Source organism: Perna viridis, chromosome 3, assembly GCF_037379345.1.
Source record: "Perna viridis isolate PV_CMFRI_1.1 ecotype Kerala chromosome 3, ASM3737934v1, whole genome shotgun sequence".
NCBI lineage: Eukaryota > Metazoa > Mollusca > Bivalvia > Mytilida > Mytilidae > Perna > Perna viridis.
Genome location: NC_142447.1, coordinates 26,279,433 through 26,298,880, shown reverse-complemented (window position 1 = coordinate 26,298,880; position 19,448 = coordinate 26,279,433). Strand labels below are relative to the sequence as shown.

General features: G+C 32.6%; 3 protein-coding genes and 1 long non-coding RNA gene across 4 annotated transcripts; 3 read left to right on the top strand and 1 right to left on the bottom strand.

Annotated features, from left to right (window-relative positions):
- Window positions 1-320: 320 nt before the first annotated feature.
- On the bottom strand, window positions 321-3,518 carry LOC148621632 (uncharacterized). The gene is made up of 2 exons (XR_015921214.1): window positions 1,818-3,518; window positions 321-752 (listed from the first exon to the last, which is right to left on the bottom strand). It is a non-coding gene; the product is annotated as an uncharacterized LOC148621632 (long non-coding RNA).
- A 1,019-nt stretch (window positions 3,519-4,537) lies between these two features.
- On the top strand, window positions 4,538-18,897 carry LOC148621630 (kyphoscoliosis peptidase-like). The gene is made up of 2 exons (XM_088576204.1): window positions 4,538-5,406; window positions 18,682-18,897. The coding sequence occupies exon 1, from the start codon at window positions 4,663-4,665 to the stop codon at window positions 5,338-5,340; it is 678 nt and encodes a 225-aa protein (XP_088432330.1). The 5' UTR covers window positions 4,538-4,662; the 3' UTR covers window positions 5,341-5,406; window positions 18,682-18,897.
- LOC148621631 (uncharacterized) lies at window positions 6,878-7,555 on the top strand. The gene has a single exon (XM_088574084.1). It carries the CDS (start codon window positions 6,878-6,880, stop codon window positions 7,553-7,555), a length of 678 nt encoding a protein of 225 aa, XP_088430210.1.
- Window positions 12,615-18,897, top strand: LOC148621629 (uncharacterized). The gene is made up of 2 exons (XM_088576202.1): window positions 12,615-13,597; window positions 18,682-18,897. The coding sequence occupies exon 1, from the start codon at window positions 12,792-12,794 to the stop codon at window positions 13,467-13,469; it is 678 nt and encodes a 225-aa protein (XP_088432328.1). The 5' UTR covers window positions 12,615-12,791; the 3' UTR covers window positions 13,470-13,597; window positions 18,682-18,897.
- Window positions 18,898-19,448: the final 551 nt, after the last annotated feature.

Below are 19,448 nucleotides of genomic sequence, written 5' to 3'. Positions count from 1 at the left end.
AATTCATGATACTGTGGGTCATATGGCAAAATATTGACCGGTTGGTCGCCCCAGGAAATTATATGGACCGAAGCGTGGCTGAGGTCCATTGATTTTTTTGGGCGACCAACCGGTCCATATATTGCACTTAGACCCGAAGTAGCATGAATTATTTGCTACATTATACTTTTTATGTAAGTTCACTCTAGATCATACGTGTGAAAGAGAACAGAAAACATGCACAATTTCTTAACTTATGACATTATGCTCTAAAATTTGAAAATAAGGCGGTCCATATGGCGTTATATGAACCGGTAGTTATATCAAAGAAAGTAATCAAATAAAAATGTAATATTTTATTATCTTGACAGTGAACTGTGTCTGTGTTTTTGTCCTATTTATGTGTTATGTACATGTTTGTGTGTTTTGACCTCTTGTATCTACTGCATCTGAGGATATCAATAGATCTTGTATCTCGTGGTACGCTGGCATTGTTCCATGAATAAAAAGTTCAATAAGTTAGCTTGTATCTCGTGGTACGCTGGCATTGTTCCATGAATAAAAAGTTCAATAGTTTAGCTTGTATCTCGTGGTACGCTGGCATTGTTCCATGAATAAAAAGTTCAATAAGTTAGCTTGTATCTCGTGGTACGCTGGCATTGTTCCATGAATAAAAAGTTCAATAAGTTAGCTTGTATATCGTGGTACGCTGGCATTGTTCCATGAATAAAAAGTTCAATAAGTTAAAGTTCAATAAGTTAGCTTGTATCTCGCTGTCAAAAAACAAATGGGTCATTTATGTTGTTGTTTTCAGTCCAAAATTAAAACGAAATTTCCAACTGTTCATATGACATGTATGACATATATGACATGTATGAGCAAAATTTTACAAAGCAACTCTGGTTTTTGTAATTTGTTTGGATGATTGTGATAAATTAAAACAAATGTGATGATTTCTCGCCTTCTTTTCTAGCCTTCATGGTATGTACTAAATGCGTATACATATATAGTACATGCACTTACATTTTTATCAGGAGAAATACATTGTATTACTATATGTGAATCAAAGTATAAAATTTTGATGGTATTTCATGGAGTTACATAAAAAATCAATAAATTGATTACAGTTTGAATAAATATTGTTAGATACTATGTAAAATTACAAAAGTTTCCTTGTAAAGTCTACACTGTTTATGTCTAATAAACCAAACTTTTTTTCAAGTGTTCTTTAAAAGTCATTTTGACGGAATACTGTTTCACTTTCTTTTACAAAAACAAAGACTTTCAGACTTTATGTGTTTTTTATGCAATATACGCTTTAATTTGCTGCCAATACCGTTACATACTTTGTTTAAGATGCTTGACACAAACTCTTAAAACTTTTTCTTGGCACACCTCCGAAAGAATACTGCCCATTTTGAATTTAGTACATTTTCACATCATTGGAAATGTTCAAATGATGTCCAACTTTTGAATGTATTGTAGGCAGTAGGCATAACCCTCTAAGAAAAACTTATAATTACAAATAATACCAATCATATGTATTGTTTTTGATATGCTGTATACGTGTTTCAAGGAATAGCCTCTCACCACTAGCATTAGAGTCAAATATTTAGGAAGATCTGAATCTCAAATTAATAGTATACAAGAAATACTTAAAACCAAATTTATAAACGATGTTGCGTCTTTATTAGACTATGAAAATTACAAAATTATCATTTCTAGTAACAAATTTACGAACTTTTGCACTGTATACTTATGTCGTGGCGAACCATCCTTGAGAATTCGCCTACACCTGTTGTTAATATCTTATTATTATTATTATCAGCAGCTATTACCTTTATTTTTCATGGACAACATCATAGAATTCGCAAGCTGTTCACATTTCTAAAGAATATCAAGGCTGCGAATTTAGTCAATCGCACTTTCGAATTTTAACACTTTCTGTGACAACAATGAAAAATCTGTGCATCTTCAGCTCCGAATAGTCTGGCTTCTGAAACCCACACTAGTTGGTAAAAGAAGAACGTCTGCTAATATAAAAGGATATCAGTTATTATGTGTTACTTTTCAAGTAGAATATTGATAGATAATTAATCCTATAGATTCCAGTACAATTATTGTTTTGACACTTCCTAGCAAACACTAAATCTCAATCCAATTATTTTAATCATGGTTGTTCTATAGAAATTTTTACGGCAACAAGCAACACTGATTTTAGATTAAAACCACAATTCTACTCATTCAACATAGGTATTGGTATATACATTCTCTCAATGCCACCTTGTGATGACTCCTATACAAATAGAATGCAATTTGAGCTATCATGATTATATTTTTGTGTGCCTAATGCAAGGAATCTTTACATGCAAAAAGGTCTACTTCTTTTTGTTATCACACAAAAGTTACATTATGATATTGTTTTTGTTTGTAAATGTTATACTTTCTTCAATAATTTTAGATACACGTGATGCAATTATTACGACACAATGATGATATTCAGGAGACAGTATTTAGGCCTTCCCTTGATTAATTAAGGAATGACTGTTATATTTACTCGGTCTATGGGGAATTAACCTCAATCGTGGTGGGTGCACACTAAATAACCTGCGTAACCATTTATGATAGGCATGCATGACGTAAACGTCCGCAAGGTAGAACAAAAAAATTTCCTTGCAGCAATGTTTATTTAGCATGCCCATTGACTACCAAGGAGTTTACACGAAATTGTATATTATGGCGATACTAACTTTTTCCCTTGAATATCAGCGTTGTATACGTTAAAAGCTCCCCGAAGCTCCGCGAAGATAGCGTTTTAGAGCCTCATTTTGCCTCTCCTGGATGTATTTTATTTTAAAAAAAAACCGCGCCTGGCCGTGGTTATCTCGGTAATAAAGTGAAAGAGTCATCAAGGGAACCAAGATTCAAGCGGAAATCAAAAGAATGTAATCCAGGCTTAAAGGTCAGACATGAAAAATAGACACACACAACAAAGAGCACAAAACAACCAAAATAACACATAAAGGCAACAAAGGTAAATGAGCAATTCGGAATCTACTAAAAGCTGGGAACATTAATCTGGGCACTGGTAGGGTAAGCGTCCTCTGCTTTTCTAGAAACAGCCACCAAGCTGCTCATAAAAATTCAAGTCCAGGATACACGAAAGAGGAAAGAAAACTATGACATGTTTCGAAAAAAACAGTACTCGTGGTGCAGATGGATACACCGTAACGATTGACGAGTTCTTGATGACGACCGTAAAACTTCTGTCGTGATGACTTTAATATACAGATTATGAAACACATGATCTGTATATGATAAGAATAAATTGTTTTATATCAGTTTGCAGAAAAGACATCTTTAGTCTGTGTACATATAATTGAAAAACTAACGGCTTTCCTAATTGAGTATAGATAAATGGTGGTATCGAGCTCGGAGGAAGAAACATGGCTATGTTTTTCTTTACACCTAGCCTCAGCAACTTGTTGAAACATTTCGTTGCTCGATAATTTTGTTATTTCCTTACTTTGTCCTCATTTCTTCTGATTTCGCTTTTTTTGATATTGTTAAGGTTTTTTTCTTTTTTTTTTGTTGGTTGATTTTCTTTCAAGCCGTTCCGTTTCGTGTTTTTATTCATTTTTATATAAATCCGATAAGTTCATGATACATTTTCTACATCTCCGTTGCTTACATTTTTGTAATCATCTTGTAATAGTTTTTTTCTTAGTTGGCCCAATGATTTATTTAAATACTGTATTTTTTCATGCTTATCATTTGTCCCAATGCTTCAAACGTTTCCTCTTTACTGTGCTGAATTTACTAGTTTGATTCACTCGCATTTACATTAAGAAAATATTGAACACAATAGCGTATTAAAATATAAACAATCACCATCTTAAATTATGAATGTATAAGCAATGAACATTTCATTAAAATAATTCTTTGAAATGTTGATATATTAAAATACGGTCTGGATCTTTTACAAACAAAAAGCCTTTTGAGTGAGCTGTTTATTTGTTTTAGTATTCCAAATGAATAAAAAAAAATGTCATTTACCCCTATATATGCTATTGGTTTTTATTTCATTCACAATAAGTAAATGATATGGTGAAGCTTTTTAGTTCGGCGTTGTCGTTCTTTTTCTTACCAATTAGATACACGTAATGTATTTATAATTCCACAAATCTGTCTTTGTAGGCGCGGTAGTTTAATCTGACTTTTAATATATTACACATGTTCTTGATCTTTCTAATAGACAAATTTTAAATGCTGATGAAAACATTCTAAACTACATAGTCGCAGGGGAAAACATTTTATCTTGTGCATACTTTAAATATTTGTTGCTCTTTTTCCTCTGACATTATGCACATTGTATACAATGCTGATTGTTACACGCATCTTAGTCTTAATACAACCAAGTAATCCATTGCTATTGCTTATCGTTTTGATATGCGTTTACTAAATAGTAATACTACTTGACAGCGACCAATCTTTCATCTAAAATTATCCTTGCCAGGAACCATCTAGAAGTTGACGGCGGTAAATCTCTGACATACGACGACAAACTATTGGTTATAATTGTCTGTTGTGGTATTTATATATTCCTTCTCTTTTGTTTTGCCGATATTTTCTTTTGTACTGTCGTTAACACGGTTTGTTGGGGTCCGTTAATCAGAAAGCGAGATGGCCGCAAAGAAACCGGATATTGAGGAGGGTTACCTTGGTCCACAGGCAAACTTCAAAGAACTTGGCCTGGTTGCTCTATCCCATCCGGAACCGGAAATAATTGTGAGGGATAACCATCTGGAAATCAAAATACAATCCAAGAATCACATTAAATTTACTCATCAGCTGATTAACTGTCGAACTGGCTTGGACATTTCAAAATACGTTTTTTCGCAAGTAAAGGAAGGAGTCGCCCATTTTTTGGTCCATTTGCCAACAGCTAACTACTACAAGCTACAAATCTACGCCTTACCAGCAGCAGATCCTAGCAAATCGCTTCCGAACGTATTCAATTATCTGATTAATTGCACGACCGCGGTTCAGTCCGTGTACCCGTTCCCGAAACAATTTGCACAATGGAAAGATGGCTGCTATCTTCACGAGCCGCTGGTTTTACACCTCAACAGTAAACTTACAAACATAAATTGGTATGTCAACGTTCCTCATGCCAACGCAGTGGCTGTAGTGGTTGACGGTGAATGGTATCATTTTGTAAATAAAGGAGGTCCAGTATGGAAAGCTAACTTTAGCTTGGATAAATATCGCAAGAAGGGTGCAAAAATAACACTGTCAGCCAACTTTCAAGGAGCAGAGGAGAATAAATTCTCTACGCTTTTGGAGTACATTTTAGAATAAAGGACTGCTTGATTGCTTTGAAAGCTGAGATCTCAGAAGAAGGCTAATGGTTGTGCTGCCTCACAGGTAAATAAACATATAATTATATATCTTTATTGTTGTTGTTCTTATGTGGCTGTGGGATGTATTATTGCATGTCTTCAGTTATGCAAATGTCAATTAATTTGGAATTAGGTCTTTAATTATGCAAAGGAGGGTGTGTTATATATCAAACTATTTTTCACCAATATATTTTTCAGAAACATTAGGTTCCATCTAATTATCTATTCCTATTATTCATGAAAAGTGACTTTTTTCAGATAGATGACATCTATAGTTTAATTTGTAGCTATTGCAATAGGTATTTGCTCGTTACACATATCCAGGTACGACGAGTCTGTTGAATTGATCACTGACCATAAGTTGAATTGATCACTGACCATGAGTTTAATCAAATTTGTAATCGATATTTAAACAGTCTGGCTAATTGATCAAATAATTTTCTCGATGGTTTGATTGGAATCATAACTCTATATGTTTCTGTTAAGGGATTGAAAGTCTGACAGTTTAAGATTAGAGTAGCGTACTGAATGTAAAATTATGAGGAAGGAAATTTAATATACAACGTGCAATGTCCATTCAAACCCCCTTTTTGTAGTTGCCAATACAATTTTGATGAGTTCTGGTTGCTTTTATTGTTTCGTTTCAGTAACATACGATCACTTATAGCTATGGTTTAGTTCCATTTTTTGCCATTAATCGGACAAATCACAATTTCTAGCTACATATATTTCGATTGATGTAATACACATTGTATTTATTGTACAAAATGCCAGAAATAAAAACACTGAACATTGATCATAGAAATTCCATATAAACTTATTCATATGTTCCGTTTATTATCCTCTCAATCTGAGTAGCAATTACCAACACCGCTGATATAAACAGTGTGCTTCTTCAATTGTGTTAAAATGTTTTCGTCATGCATTCTGCTACATTTTGCTTAAGGTCAAGCGTGGAATCCAACCCATGTCCCGCGACTCTCCACAACTCTTGGAAAGCCAATCCTGAATCCTCTGCATCAAAATATACTGCATGCCTATGCATTCATTACATATCATATTGACAAAACTGATTTGATATTGTCGATAACGCTCTAAAGTATGTGTAATATATACGATTTATCGTTGAATAGGCGTTAAATGTGAGTTCTCTGTAGAAAAATAAACATATTTGAGAACAACATGGCTTGTTATATCGAATTGATGTACAGTCATGTAATCAACGGCTTATCATTTTTATGCCAGACACAAGTAAGCAAAATAATTACGCATCTTGTCAGCACTCAATCCTTTTTCTAAAATTATCTTCCATTATCTTGTCTGCGGTAAAGAACAATCCTGAAGTTAAAAGCGGTGTATATCTTTTGTATGACGAAAAAGCATTTGGTATAACGTATCACTTGTGGTATTTGTGTACTCCATCTTTCTTGTTACGCTGAGATTTACTTGTTGGGTTATAACTTCGTGAGCTTTGAATACAGAAAGTTCATTTTGAAATGGAAGCGAGAAGACCTAAAATTCAAGAGGGTTACCTTGGGCCTCAGACAAATTGGAAACAACTTGGTCTTGTTGCTGAATCCCATCCGGAACCAGAGATTACAACCAAGAATAACCATTTAGAAGTCAAAATACAGACAAAAAGTCCCACCAAGTTTACACATACGCTGATTAACTGTCGTACCAACTTTGACATTTCAAAATATGTATTTCTGCAAATGAAGGATGGAGTTGCCACTTTTCTTGTCCATATGCCAACAGTGGATTACTACAAGCTACAAATCTACGCCTTACCAGCAGACGACGAGAGAAAATCTCATCCGAATGTTTACAACTACCTGATTCATTGTACACATGCGTTACAGTCTGTACACCCGTTCCCAAAAGTATTTTTACCATGGACTCAAGGCTGTTATCTATATGAGCCGCTCACACTTCACCTGAGCAGTAAGCTCATGAATATGGACTGGCATGTCGAAGTTCCAGAAAGTAATGGAGTGGCCGTAGTTTGTAATGGCGAGTGGCATCATTTTGAAAACACTGGCGGATCAAATTGGAAAGGCCATTTTAGTTTAGAAAAGCATCGCATGAAGGGCATGAAAGTGGCATTATCTGCTAACTTAAAAGGCGGGGAGGAAAACAAATATGCCGCATTGCTTGAGTATACTTTGGAATAAAATACGCCATGTTGCTAAGAAAAAAGGGATCTCAGGATAAAGGTGAAAAACGATTATTTGCAAGGTCAGTTGTATACTTTTCTATCAATTTTCTGTTTGTTTGCGTTTTTATATAGTTTGCATGCATCCTCCTTTGCCACAAAATATGGCTGTCAACTCGTTTCTTGAGCTTATTTACCAACGCACTATAGTACTGAACTAGGATAATTGATAAATACTTAACAAAGCGGTGTGATCAAATTGTCTTTGAATATTAATAGACGTTCAAACTAAGCGGTAAAGATTACAGTCAAGGTGAAGGTAACTCTCCCTTTATATTTTATCTATGGAGATAAATTACATGCGCCTGACTCCTCCTACTTTACCTAAACTTCCTTGTTCAATGAATTCAATTAATGATTGAATATGTAGCTCGATTTAAATGCATTATATAATTGTAAAAATGGGAGCCAATAACAACACATTTTATAGCTCATCTGATCCGGAAGAAGGAATATCTTTTAGCTAGATCCTTTAATCTCAGTTTCCGCTATCTGGATGACGTATTATCTTTAAACAATCCTAGTTTTGGGGATTTGATACATCGCATCTAACCCCGAAGAACTTGAGATAAAGTATACTATAGACAAAGTGAAGTCAGCTTCTAGTCTTGACATACACTTATAGATCATTGTGAAAAACTATTGTCCAAACTTTACGACATTATGACTTTTCATTCAGAATTGTCAACTTTCCTTTCATTTGTGGCAACATAAGTTCAGCACCTGCGTACGGAGTTTTCATATCAAAACTCATGCATTATGACAGAGTTTGCCATAACTATGCAGAGTATTTGTGTCGCGATAGACTTCTTACAATTAGGCTTCTGGAACACGGCTATGTTTCTACAAGATTGAAGTCATCACTACAGAAGTTTTATAGTCGTCATCATGAACTCGTGGATCGTTATGGTGTATCCATCTGCACTGTAAAAACTGATTTGTTCAATGTGTCATGGTTTTTCTTTCCTCTTTCGTCTACCCCGGACTTGACTTTTCATAAGCAACTCGGTGGCGGTGGGTGTTTCTAGAAAAGCAGATGACGCTAACCCTACCGGTGATTCCTGTTTTTAGTGGAGTCCGAGCTGCTCATTTACTTTAGTTACTTTGTATGTATTATCAAAGTTACTTTATGTTTTTGTTGTGTTTGTCTGTTTACCATGTCTGGTCTTTTTCCCTGGATTACGTTCTTTTGATTTCCGCTAGAATCTTAGTTCCCTTGATTACTCTTTTAAATCTTTACAATATATATGTTAATTGTGTTCTCTAATTTGAGCTGAAAGGTTCCTTGACTGTTTGTGAGTCCTTTCATTATGTATTAAAGGAATAGAGTTTATTCGTATCTATTTCCGAAGCTCGCAATAACCACTGTAAACTAAAACAAAATCTCCTTATCGAAATATTTTGAACACTATTATGATAAATTAATATTTCATTCGTTCTCTATTGCATCTAATAAAAAATGGTAATTTCCTACCACATTTCTTTTATTTGTTTTAGTTAGAATGAAACTTCCTTTGAAGTACTTGTGCCTAGTAAACATTGTTAAGAAATGATAAAACTATTTTTTTGTCGAGACAATTACCGTAAAAAAAACTTCTAAACCCGATCAGAGTGTCATTACTATAATAATGAAGTTGAAACAAATATAACATATTTCTCATCATTTTTCATCCTATCAAAATGAAAATAATTGTTTTCATCGAGTGTATAAAGTTGTTTTGTTTAATGGCTATATCGTATGATTGTAAAGATATTTTCCGTGTAAACCTGTATTAGTTTGCCATTTTCCACTTGAGTTATATTGCTCCCAGTCAGGCCATGTTGTTATTTTGATAGTATAAGTTAATCATCAACACTTACTAATGCCTACTCATACAGGTTATCAACATTTGATCATTGCCAGTATGCAAATATATGAATTATTTACTGAACCATACACAAAGGTTTTTTAAGCACTGAAAGACAAAAGAATAAATGAATAAAATATTCAAATATAAAGTATCATTTAAACCAACCAAGTATGCTTATATCCTTGAATGATGATGTTACAAAAGACTTGTCCATATTCATTCTTTAATCATAAAGTAATGTATGGCATTTTAAGCTACTTGTATATAAAAGACAATATAACGGAACCTTGGATTTCTGCTTGCTAGCTAGTATTATTGTGATAAATACTCATTAACTTAGAGATGTTCGCTTGTCATGTTCAGACATTTTGTTAGATGTTCGGGCTTCTCTGATTTTATCCATTTCATAGCTTAAAATGCTACTTGGGAAGTTTTTATGGAATCCTTGTTCTATCTTCGATATTTTTAATAGATAAAACCTACTAAGACAAAATCTGTGGAAAATCTAAAGAATTCAATTTTTTAAATGGTTATATCTCTAAAACGAGCTCACTGACCCGTTTATGTCTTATATTGTTCTAGTATGATTGCTCTTGAAAGATTTCACAACCCTCTGAAATCCTTGTTATACTTAATTAAATTAATTTGAGATAAGTACTGATTGGTTAAAATATTTTTTTATATATCAATCGATAAAAAAATATTGAAACGCCCCTATTCAGTTAAATTCAGAGCTACTTTTCTCATGTTTAAAGATAAAAACATGTTTTAAAATTAATTTATAAGAATTGGCTATGATAAAAATTTTGTCTACTGAAAATTAACATAGATTTTCCATGTGCATATTTTGTTTATTGCACTTCGCGCAATAAACAATATGCACATGGAAAATTCATGTTATTTTTCAATAGACAAAATTTTTATTATTGCCAATTCTTAAATAGAGTAGCGAACATTCTTAACTCACTTACCTATAAATACATCTTACACAAAATTTCATAATACACAAATGCTATTTTTATTGTGATTGAAAGTCCTTCATTTGTTTGTTTTGTTAGTAGAGACCTATGTTTTAATGAGTGGCATCTGTCCTTCAAAATAGTGTGTGTTTCATCTTATTTGTTTTGAGATGGTAATGAATCTACAATTGGTTTCAAATAAAAAGAAAATAGAATGTTACATCAAATTTTGGGGTTATCATTGACTAGCATGGACGTAGAAAAGAAAGGTATTTCTTTTTTCATTAAAAGTTCTACAATTTCAATTATTAATACAAAATAAAATTTTGTCTAGAACACATGATCCATAATTTCTGTATATTATATAACAATTAAACTTAAGAGATTGTAAAACATTCCCTGTGATGAATGATATGAAAAACAGATATATATATATATATTATACAAGTAGTCATAAAATCCTAAATGAGAAAATAATTGCATCCTATCAGATACAGTCTTTTATCATTGGATTTTGAAGGTTTTGATCAAACTTGTGGTTAACCCATCAGAACTATGCGATACAAATACAGCATTTTGTTTGATAAGACACCTCGGCGGCATTTACAAAATCACCGAAATATCTTACGATCAACAAGAAATAATTATAAATAAAAGCTTTCAATAATGTATTACAGGTAGTGGAAACAACTCTTCCCGGTCTCGTTTATTACAAAAATGAACGTTGACAGGAAGCCAATAAGTGATGCATTTCGATGACAAACAAATGACAAAATACTTATCATATTGAGCAGCAGTAACATGATGTCAAATTAAAATTATATAACAAAAGACAATTTATTATCCATCTGCATTTAAATATAATAACCACGATGCCCATCCCTTAATCCACCCCTTTTTCCTTTATTTCTCTTCAACAACTTATCACATTAATTGTTGTTTGTTACAAAGGCTTTCTATAGATATATTGATTCGATATCATTCTCAAGCGACACCACCTTCTTGTTTGACTACTTTTTTATATTTTGACCATCCAGTGTTTGGATTAGGTAGCGGTTATTGTACCCTTTATTGAGCTTTGTCAAGTTTACGTAGTTTTCTCTCATTCTAAGCCGGTGATTAAAAATGCACGTGACTTTTTTAACCACCGGGTGGTGATTAAATTTCTGCGTGAGTTTTCCAGCCATTTTACATCTCCGGGTTTTCTACAAATTTCAGATATATTTTAGATTTAGCCCACTTGCTGAAGCCGGTGGGTTGAAATCGAAAAAATCTCAAAAGAGAAACCTTGTAATCCCCTCGAGACTGAAGGAGAATCTATATGTATCTAACTTAGTCTTAGTTCTTAGACTTCAACATTAAAACCTTCTAAGTTTGTTTTTTTTAAAAGCAAATCATATGCGGTTCAACGGCGGAAAAAAATTAATGAAAAAAAAAGTGGAATAAAATATGTTTTTGAAACAATTATATTGCTGTAGATGTTGCCCTTAGTTATGTCGCAAGACATGAAAAGACCCCAAAACAAACATTAAGAATTAAGGTTCTCTTAAGCTATATTAAGCTTTTGATAATACCACTACTCATAAAATATTTTGCAAGAATGAAAAGCAAATACAGCAAATCGGTATTGTAATAGGCTTAGCAATCCCTCCAAATCGGTATTGTAATAGGCTTAGTAATCCCTCCAAATCGGTATTGTAATAGGCTTAGTAATCCCTCCAAATCGGTATTGTAATAGGCTTAGCAATCCCTCCAAAAAGTACCTGTGGTTTTTTTTTTTTAAATAGGATTAAGTTATCAAAAACTTCACCATAAACAACTTTTAAATTGCATTTCATATTCATAATCAATATTTTTAAAAGTAAAATTAATATATTTGTATCGAAAACTGTTCCATGTTTTGGTTGGTCTTTTTATATTTTCTGCCAAAAGTTTTCACGATAAATTTTGTAAACTAATGATGCAGGTGTTAAATGAAGGATCAAATAGCCATACAAGCAAAACAACTAAACAATAGTTTCCGCGTGAAGCGACTTTAATATAATTTTCTCATGTTAACATATATTGCAAGCTTGTAGTACATATACAGAATCATGTTTTTGCGTGGAATTTATCTTTACGTCCGTGTAACCGTCTTCCTATCATTTTGATTCGAATAGTTATAATACTGATTGTTCCTGACAAGACTCTATCTATCATCTAAATTTAGCCAGCTTTGCTTCACGAAACAATTCAAAGGCAGCTAGCGATAAACATCAGAAGTTGTTCGCCAACTCATTGGTTATCATTTCTGTCGAGGCATCTTTATAATCCTGAAGCTGTGCCTACTATTTCTCTCTTCATTTGACAACCGAGACCGACGGCACCCGAAAACACCTAAGAGAAAATGGCGGACAAAAAGCCAGATTTACCGGAGGGTTACCTTGGTCCTCAGGACAAATTTAAGGAAATGAAACTCCAAACTATGTCACATCCAGATCCGGAAATTACAGCAAGGGATAACCATTTATTGATCAAAATTGAAGCTAAATCTCACATCAAATTTACCCACCAGCTGATCAACTGTCGAACCGATCAAGATTGTACAAAATATGTTTTTGCACAAATGAAGGAGGGAGTATTGCATATGCATGTCCATATGCCCGAGTCCGACTGGTACAAGCTTCAAATCTACGCACTACCCATGGCAGACCAGAGCAAGTCTTTGCCAAACGTATACAACTACCTTATCAACTGTGTGAGAGCTATACAGGCCGTTTATCCGTTCCCAAAGCAGTTTGCTCAGTGGAAGGATGGTTGTTTTCTGAGCGAACCACTTGTTCTCCATTCAAATAGCAAGCTTACAAACATTAACTGGCAGGTATACGTTCCAAAAGCAAATGCCGTAGCTGTTGTTGCCGATGGAGAATGGTTCCATTTTGAAAACAGAGGAGGTCCTGTTTGGACCGCAAAGTTCAGTTTGGATAAATATCGCAACAAAAATACAAAAGTGACACTTTCTGCCAACTTTCAGGGAGCTGAAGAGAGCAAATATTCCACATTGCTGGAATACCTATTAGAATAGACTAGAAATACTTTGTAATGTTTATCTAGAATGTGACTTTAGTGACTAGCCTGTAAACTACTGCTTTAGCTTTCTATAAAGGATTTCTGAAACTTTTACTCACAATTTGGATTCTTCTAGAAATTAAAGTAAGTCTCTTGTTTGATTTGTAAAATAGTGTAAGCATTAATGTTTATATATTTGCATGGGTTCATTGCTGGAATATATTTTCAGAACTTACCCTAAATGTTATGTCTACGCGAGCTGCTCGCACAACACTGAAAAACAATCATTGTTTTAATTAGAAGGTACACAAGACATCAAATAATTTTCTTATTGTATGAAACCTACTGGAACTATTAGCCGGTACAAAAAAATATTTGTTACAGACAGAAAAATTGTATGTCTGATCGAAGATAGTTTTTTTGTGCATTGAGAACTAGATTCTTGACTGGAGTGTCTTAGTGCAATTCAAATGATCGAAAATCAAAGGTAAAGAAAAAGCATATTTAAAGAATAAATATGGTAACAAAGTCAATGAAATTGTAACTTGCATTTCCTTTTTCAAAGACTCAGTTTTCCGAGTATTTTTAAATGCGGTGATTGACCTTTCTGTGTTTTATATCATAAGAGACATATTATACCTCGCTAAAGAATGTTGCCCTTCACCAAGACCGAATAGACACGTACTTTACGTACAAAGGTATTTGATAACATGATACTATCCAACACCCACGACAGTAACCATAAGAACAATAGTAATAAATGATTGATTACCTGGAAATTATGGGATGATCTTACAACAGCGCCCTCTTTCGGGGTTAAAATACACACTCCTTTTGCAGAAATGACAAATAGTGAGTAAGTTTGGCAAATGTATGTGAGAAACTCAAATAAAATATTGTAAGTATAACAAGCATTTAAGAATGATGATAACATCTATTAGAAGAGAGACTATGTAAATACATTGTAATAAAATAGCATTATGAAAATTTGAATTTTTTCTATTTACGTCTAAGTATACATAAATAAAAAACCCACAAGTGCTTATCTAATTGATTTGTTTAACAAATGTGTGACCCTTTCTAACTAAGGTTGATACAAATAAACATAATCTTTTTACAGTTCATTTTTGAAAAAAGTTTGGAACGTTATTTTGAAACGTACTGAAAAATAAATATATATTTGCGGAACAATCTGTCCAGTTCAGTGTAACAATGATTTCGATTGTAAATAACGGTTGAGGACCTAAGATTGTCACTGTTTATACAGCACATGTTTCGAAGAAAAAACAACAACAACAACAACGGTTTTAACATGAAGGAGGTTCTTTGATATTTATACAAAATCTTTATAAAAGAACTTAAATGCAACAACATCTAATATTTTGAATTTTGTAACTGGAATATTTCAATGCCATAAATGTTGATAGATTGTTGTTTGTCAGTATATCAAACCCATGCTTCAGTTATTTTCTTATCTTTTTGGCAGATGGTTTCCAATAAACATTCCTAGGCATTTTTTTTTTCGTTTTTTGTTTTAAATTCCTAAACCTTTCTGTAGACATTCCTAGCAACTCAACAGTTTTTTACTTCATTTTACATCGCATCAACGATTTATGACATTCTAAATACAAGCAAATGTAAAGATAAATGATAAACGATATATGATTAAACAATGCAGACTATTTATGTCTTATTTCTTCTACGTGCAGATTAATGGACAACCACAATTTCTTCATTAGTTTAGACAAATTTTTATCTCGTGGTGTAGGGAGTTGCAATTAAATCGAGTATGTTTAAGAGCGCATCTGTTTTATGAAATTTAGTTTTATTGAGAAAACAAATGTGTTCATTCCGAAGTATTGGCATCCCGTTTTGTTTTTGATTTTTTTTCTTATTAGTTTAATTGTAGTCGAAGTGCTTATGTCTTCACTTTATCACAAGTATCTTTCATTCATCATGAGATTTAGCGATCAGTTCAGTGATTTCTTGGTCAACGAGTACTACTGCTTCACAAAATGAATAAACAATACGGAAAATATGTTGATAATAGTTTTTCAATGGTTCTTGTTTTTTCCACAGATTGACACATAGCCTTAACATATGGGCGAGTTTATTTGTTTTCAATAGAATTTTTTTAAATTTTGTATTCAGACTCCTATAAGAAACATATAATTTCAATCCACAAGTGGTTAAAACTTAAGTCAAATGAAAAGTAAAAGTAAAACCAAAGTTAAAAAAAACGAAGAGGATGAAGAGAGAACTTAATACGAGCATACAGAGACATGAAAGAAGTCGACGAAATGCTCGAGAAAGCGCGTTTTCATGTATAGGTGTATCCGCCTAATTAAAAAATTAGACATACAGCTAATAAATCTTGGTGCTTATGAGTCAGTTTTAGTAATTAGCAATTTGATCAAGTTATCCAGGTGTGCACCTGTGAAATGTGATTCAAAGCGTTTAAAAGTTGAAATTCTTATCTAATAACTTTAATGAATACGAGACCAATACCATTTGGTGTAAAGCAATCCAGATATATGTTTTGGTTGCTATAATTCTTTAACACTAAAATACATTTTTTTTTGTATTCAAATTTATTTGTTCAACATTTAAGCAGCATTTTACAAAACTGAAAGAACCATATACAAATTTCGAACATTTAAAACAACTGAAATACGTTTGTTGATATTTTACGAAACACATTCACGTTTACATATGTAGTTCAGGCCAATATGGTAGATTCTATATGCTTGTACCTGTACTATGGACAATCTTCCGAGTTAAGATTCATTTTAGTTTATTGTGAACTCCAAAGGAAGTTCGGGAATGTATTGTCTTTATTCAAGTGATTCGTCATTCAGTCATACTCTTATACAGAAAAAATATTTGAAGTTCAATGTAATTTGGCAATAAGCAGGTCACCACCTGGTTATGTGTAAAGAAACATTAAAAATCAAGATAACAGCCATTTTAAAATGACGGCGTTTATAAACAGAGTACAATTTTGTGGATATTGTGTACATCGTCAAATTCATTTTTTTCGTTGTTGTAAACTTCTACATTAACATTTATTTCACTTTTACAAATCTTAACCAAATTTGTTGAGAATTACACAACTTGCATACGAAACAGAAGATGATCTTAGCTTAAGCAATTTAATAGTCATTAGGCACGAGACCGCAATTAATTTTCAAGTCCATTTCAATATACACATTTGAGCAGATTAAAAAAATTCCATCGGCGCAAACTGAATAAAACTTCTCTGGCCTAAACATATGTACAAACAGGATTTTATATAAAAATTGTAGAAAATTTTACCATCATTTTCTGAAATTAATACATATAATTCGGAGTAAACATGACAAATGAACTGAGTTAAAAGTCCCAAATTTTAACCTTCTTCCACTGAACCAAATCACAACTTTTAGTCAGAATTGATTATTGAAAAAAAATCCCATGTAATTTTAACCTATTTTCTACCAATTAGAGGCAAAACTTCAGCAAATAAGTTTCCAGTAAAAATATGAAAAAATGTGGAAGGTACCTACTACCAAAGTTGGAACTATACAACGAAAACCAAGGGGAATTAATTGTGTTCTCGTACCATTAGCCAGCGATGTTAATGCGGTAATTTAGAAAAGGAATACCTGTAACATTACAATTTCATCATTACTTCGTATTTACTCATATGAAAGGTATATGAAGAGGTACACTCGTCTACTGAATATGACAATAACTCTCCAGATGAGAATTCTATATCGAGCCCACACGGAAACCATGAATACATTTGGCAATCGAACAGACAGTACAAAAATAAACATTTGTTGACAATGATCTTATCATCATCCCTAATTCCATTATTCTTTTTTTTAAGTATTTGGCTGTTTTCCAATTTTTAAATACCATTATTTCAAGCGTACTTCATGTAATATCTTTTTAAAAGTTTGTTTTGATGTTTCTCTAAAGACTTACTGCATGCATGTTCTAAATTGCGTGCAATCGATATAATTGGTTAATAGAGTTGAGCAGTAATTATGTTTACGCTGTAGGAGTATTATTTGAAAAAAAAATATTATGCAATTATCGATGTGTCTGAGAGCAAATGCATTCGGAATTTTCTGTAGTAAATTTGATGCTTCATATATATTTTTCAAGATGAACGATTTTAGTTTTTGTTTTGTTTATTGTTGTTTTTTGGTTTAGTTTAGTTGTTTTTACTTTATATTTTGCCTTATTCCATACATTTTGTTTTTGTTTGTTTTTTGTTTGTTTGTTTGTTTGTTTGTTTGTTGTTTTTTTTTTTTTTTTTTTTTTTTGGGGGGGGGGTCAGAAAATGTTTTATGAGGCATTTGTATTTGTTTTAAAACTGCAAAAGGTTTAATTATTTTTAAAAAATTACTTTTATTTCAGGCTCCTTAACAACAAAAATAGTTATAAAAACGTGATGATCATATCTGTTCATGCACAGTTTGTAAAAGTGTGGACAAGTTATCTTCTAAATTTTGAACATTATTTAAAAATATATCAGTCTTGATGTGAGTTTGTCGAATTTATTATTGCTCTTACATTTGATTCATTGGACCTACTCTTCTGAGTTTTATTTTCAAAATATGAAAGAAAGCTTTGAATAACTAAGACAGGAAAAAAGCTTTTGAATACTAGTATCATAGAAAACTTGAATATAAACATGTATTAGTCGATGTTTTCCTCGACTGTAACAGAGTAACAGCCTGATTTAACACAATTTATTAAGCCGGTATTTTAATTCGCCTTTATTACGCAATTACCCTTTTCAAAGATCAAGAAAGGTCGAATAAATGTGAATACCATTCCAAGCTCTGAACTGCGTTAAAACTCATTCTAGACGCTGCAGAAATCCATCTCGAAAAATTCAAGAATCATGCAAAGTTAGGAAAAATGAATGATTTTTCATTTGTTTGTTAAACGGCGTTCGATTTGAATAACATCCTAGCATTTTGAAAGGCGGTATGCAGTGTTTACTTAGGGAGTAAACGAATGTCCGCGCTACACGAACCTAATACTATTCCATACCTTATTTGGAATTTGTACGGAGTTACAGATTTTAAATGAACCATATTATTAATGATATGAATTATAAATATATCATGCAAATGTGTTGCTAAGTCCTAGATTCTATCAGTTCATTACCCAATATATATGCTAGATAATAATAACTACAAATTACTGATAACTTTTCTTTTCTGTTTCAGACGCTCTATGTGCTTCAGCTTAGAAAGTGGTTATAACCAAGTGGTAAAGAAATTTATGCTGTAGTGTTCGATTCTCTGGACCAAACGTTCATATCAGCATTTGATATATTATCTCTGGATATCTAGAAATAATGAATAAAGCATATTTCGCATATTTATTTAGCACGTTATAGTGATAGCTTTTTGATATCGAATAAAATATATATTTACAAGGTTTGATAGACTTGATATAGGGAGATAGTACAGGTATAATTAATATGATTGATCACAGTTGCAGACAAGAGCATAGCATGGTCATGATAACAACAGGATATGTTCGAATACTAATTATCAAGAATTTGCTTACTTGTTGTTTAGTTGCGTCTTTTTGTGGAAAATAAGAAGGTCAAAGAGGTATTCTAGCTTTTGGTATTTGTATATTGACCGTCATAAGATTATCTTGAATACAGATATCTCAGGAAATATAATTCCGTTTAGCTTTATGCTTTTTTTGAAAAAAAAAAAAAAAGATTCTGCCTCTGTTTTATGACTTCACTATTGCATTTGAACGTTTAGCTGCATTCACCTTGCGTGATTTTACTCTTGGTTTCAATATCAACCAATTAGATTCAGACGAAAACGTTAGAAGTTTGATCTATAAATACTTCATTCACAATGTGCAATAGCTACGTGTGTCACAATGAATAAAAAATGTACAACATAAAGAAAACCGTCTTTCTACGAGACTTTATGTTTCTAATCGCGTTATATCTATGCAATTAGCACAC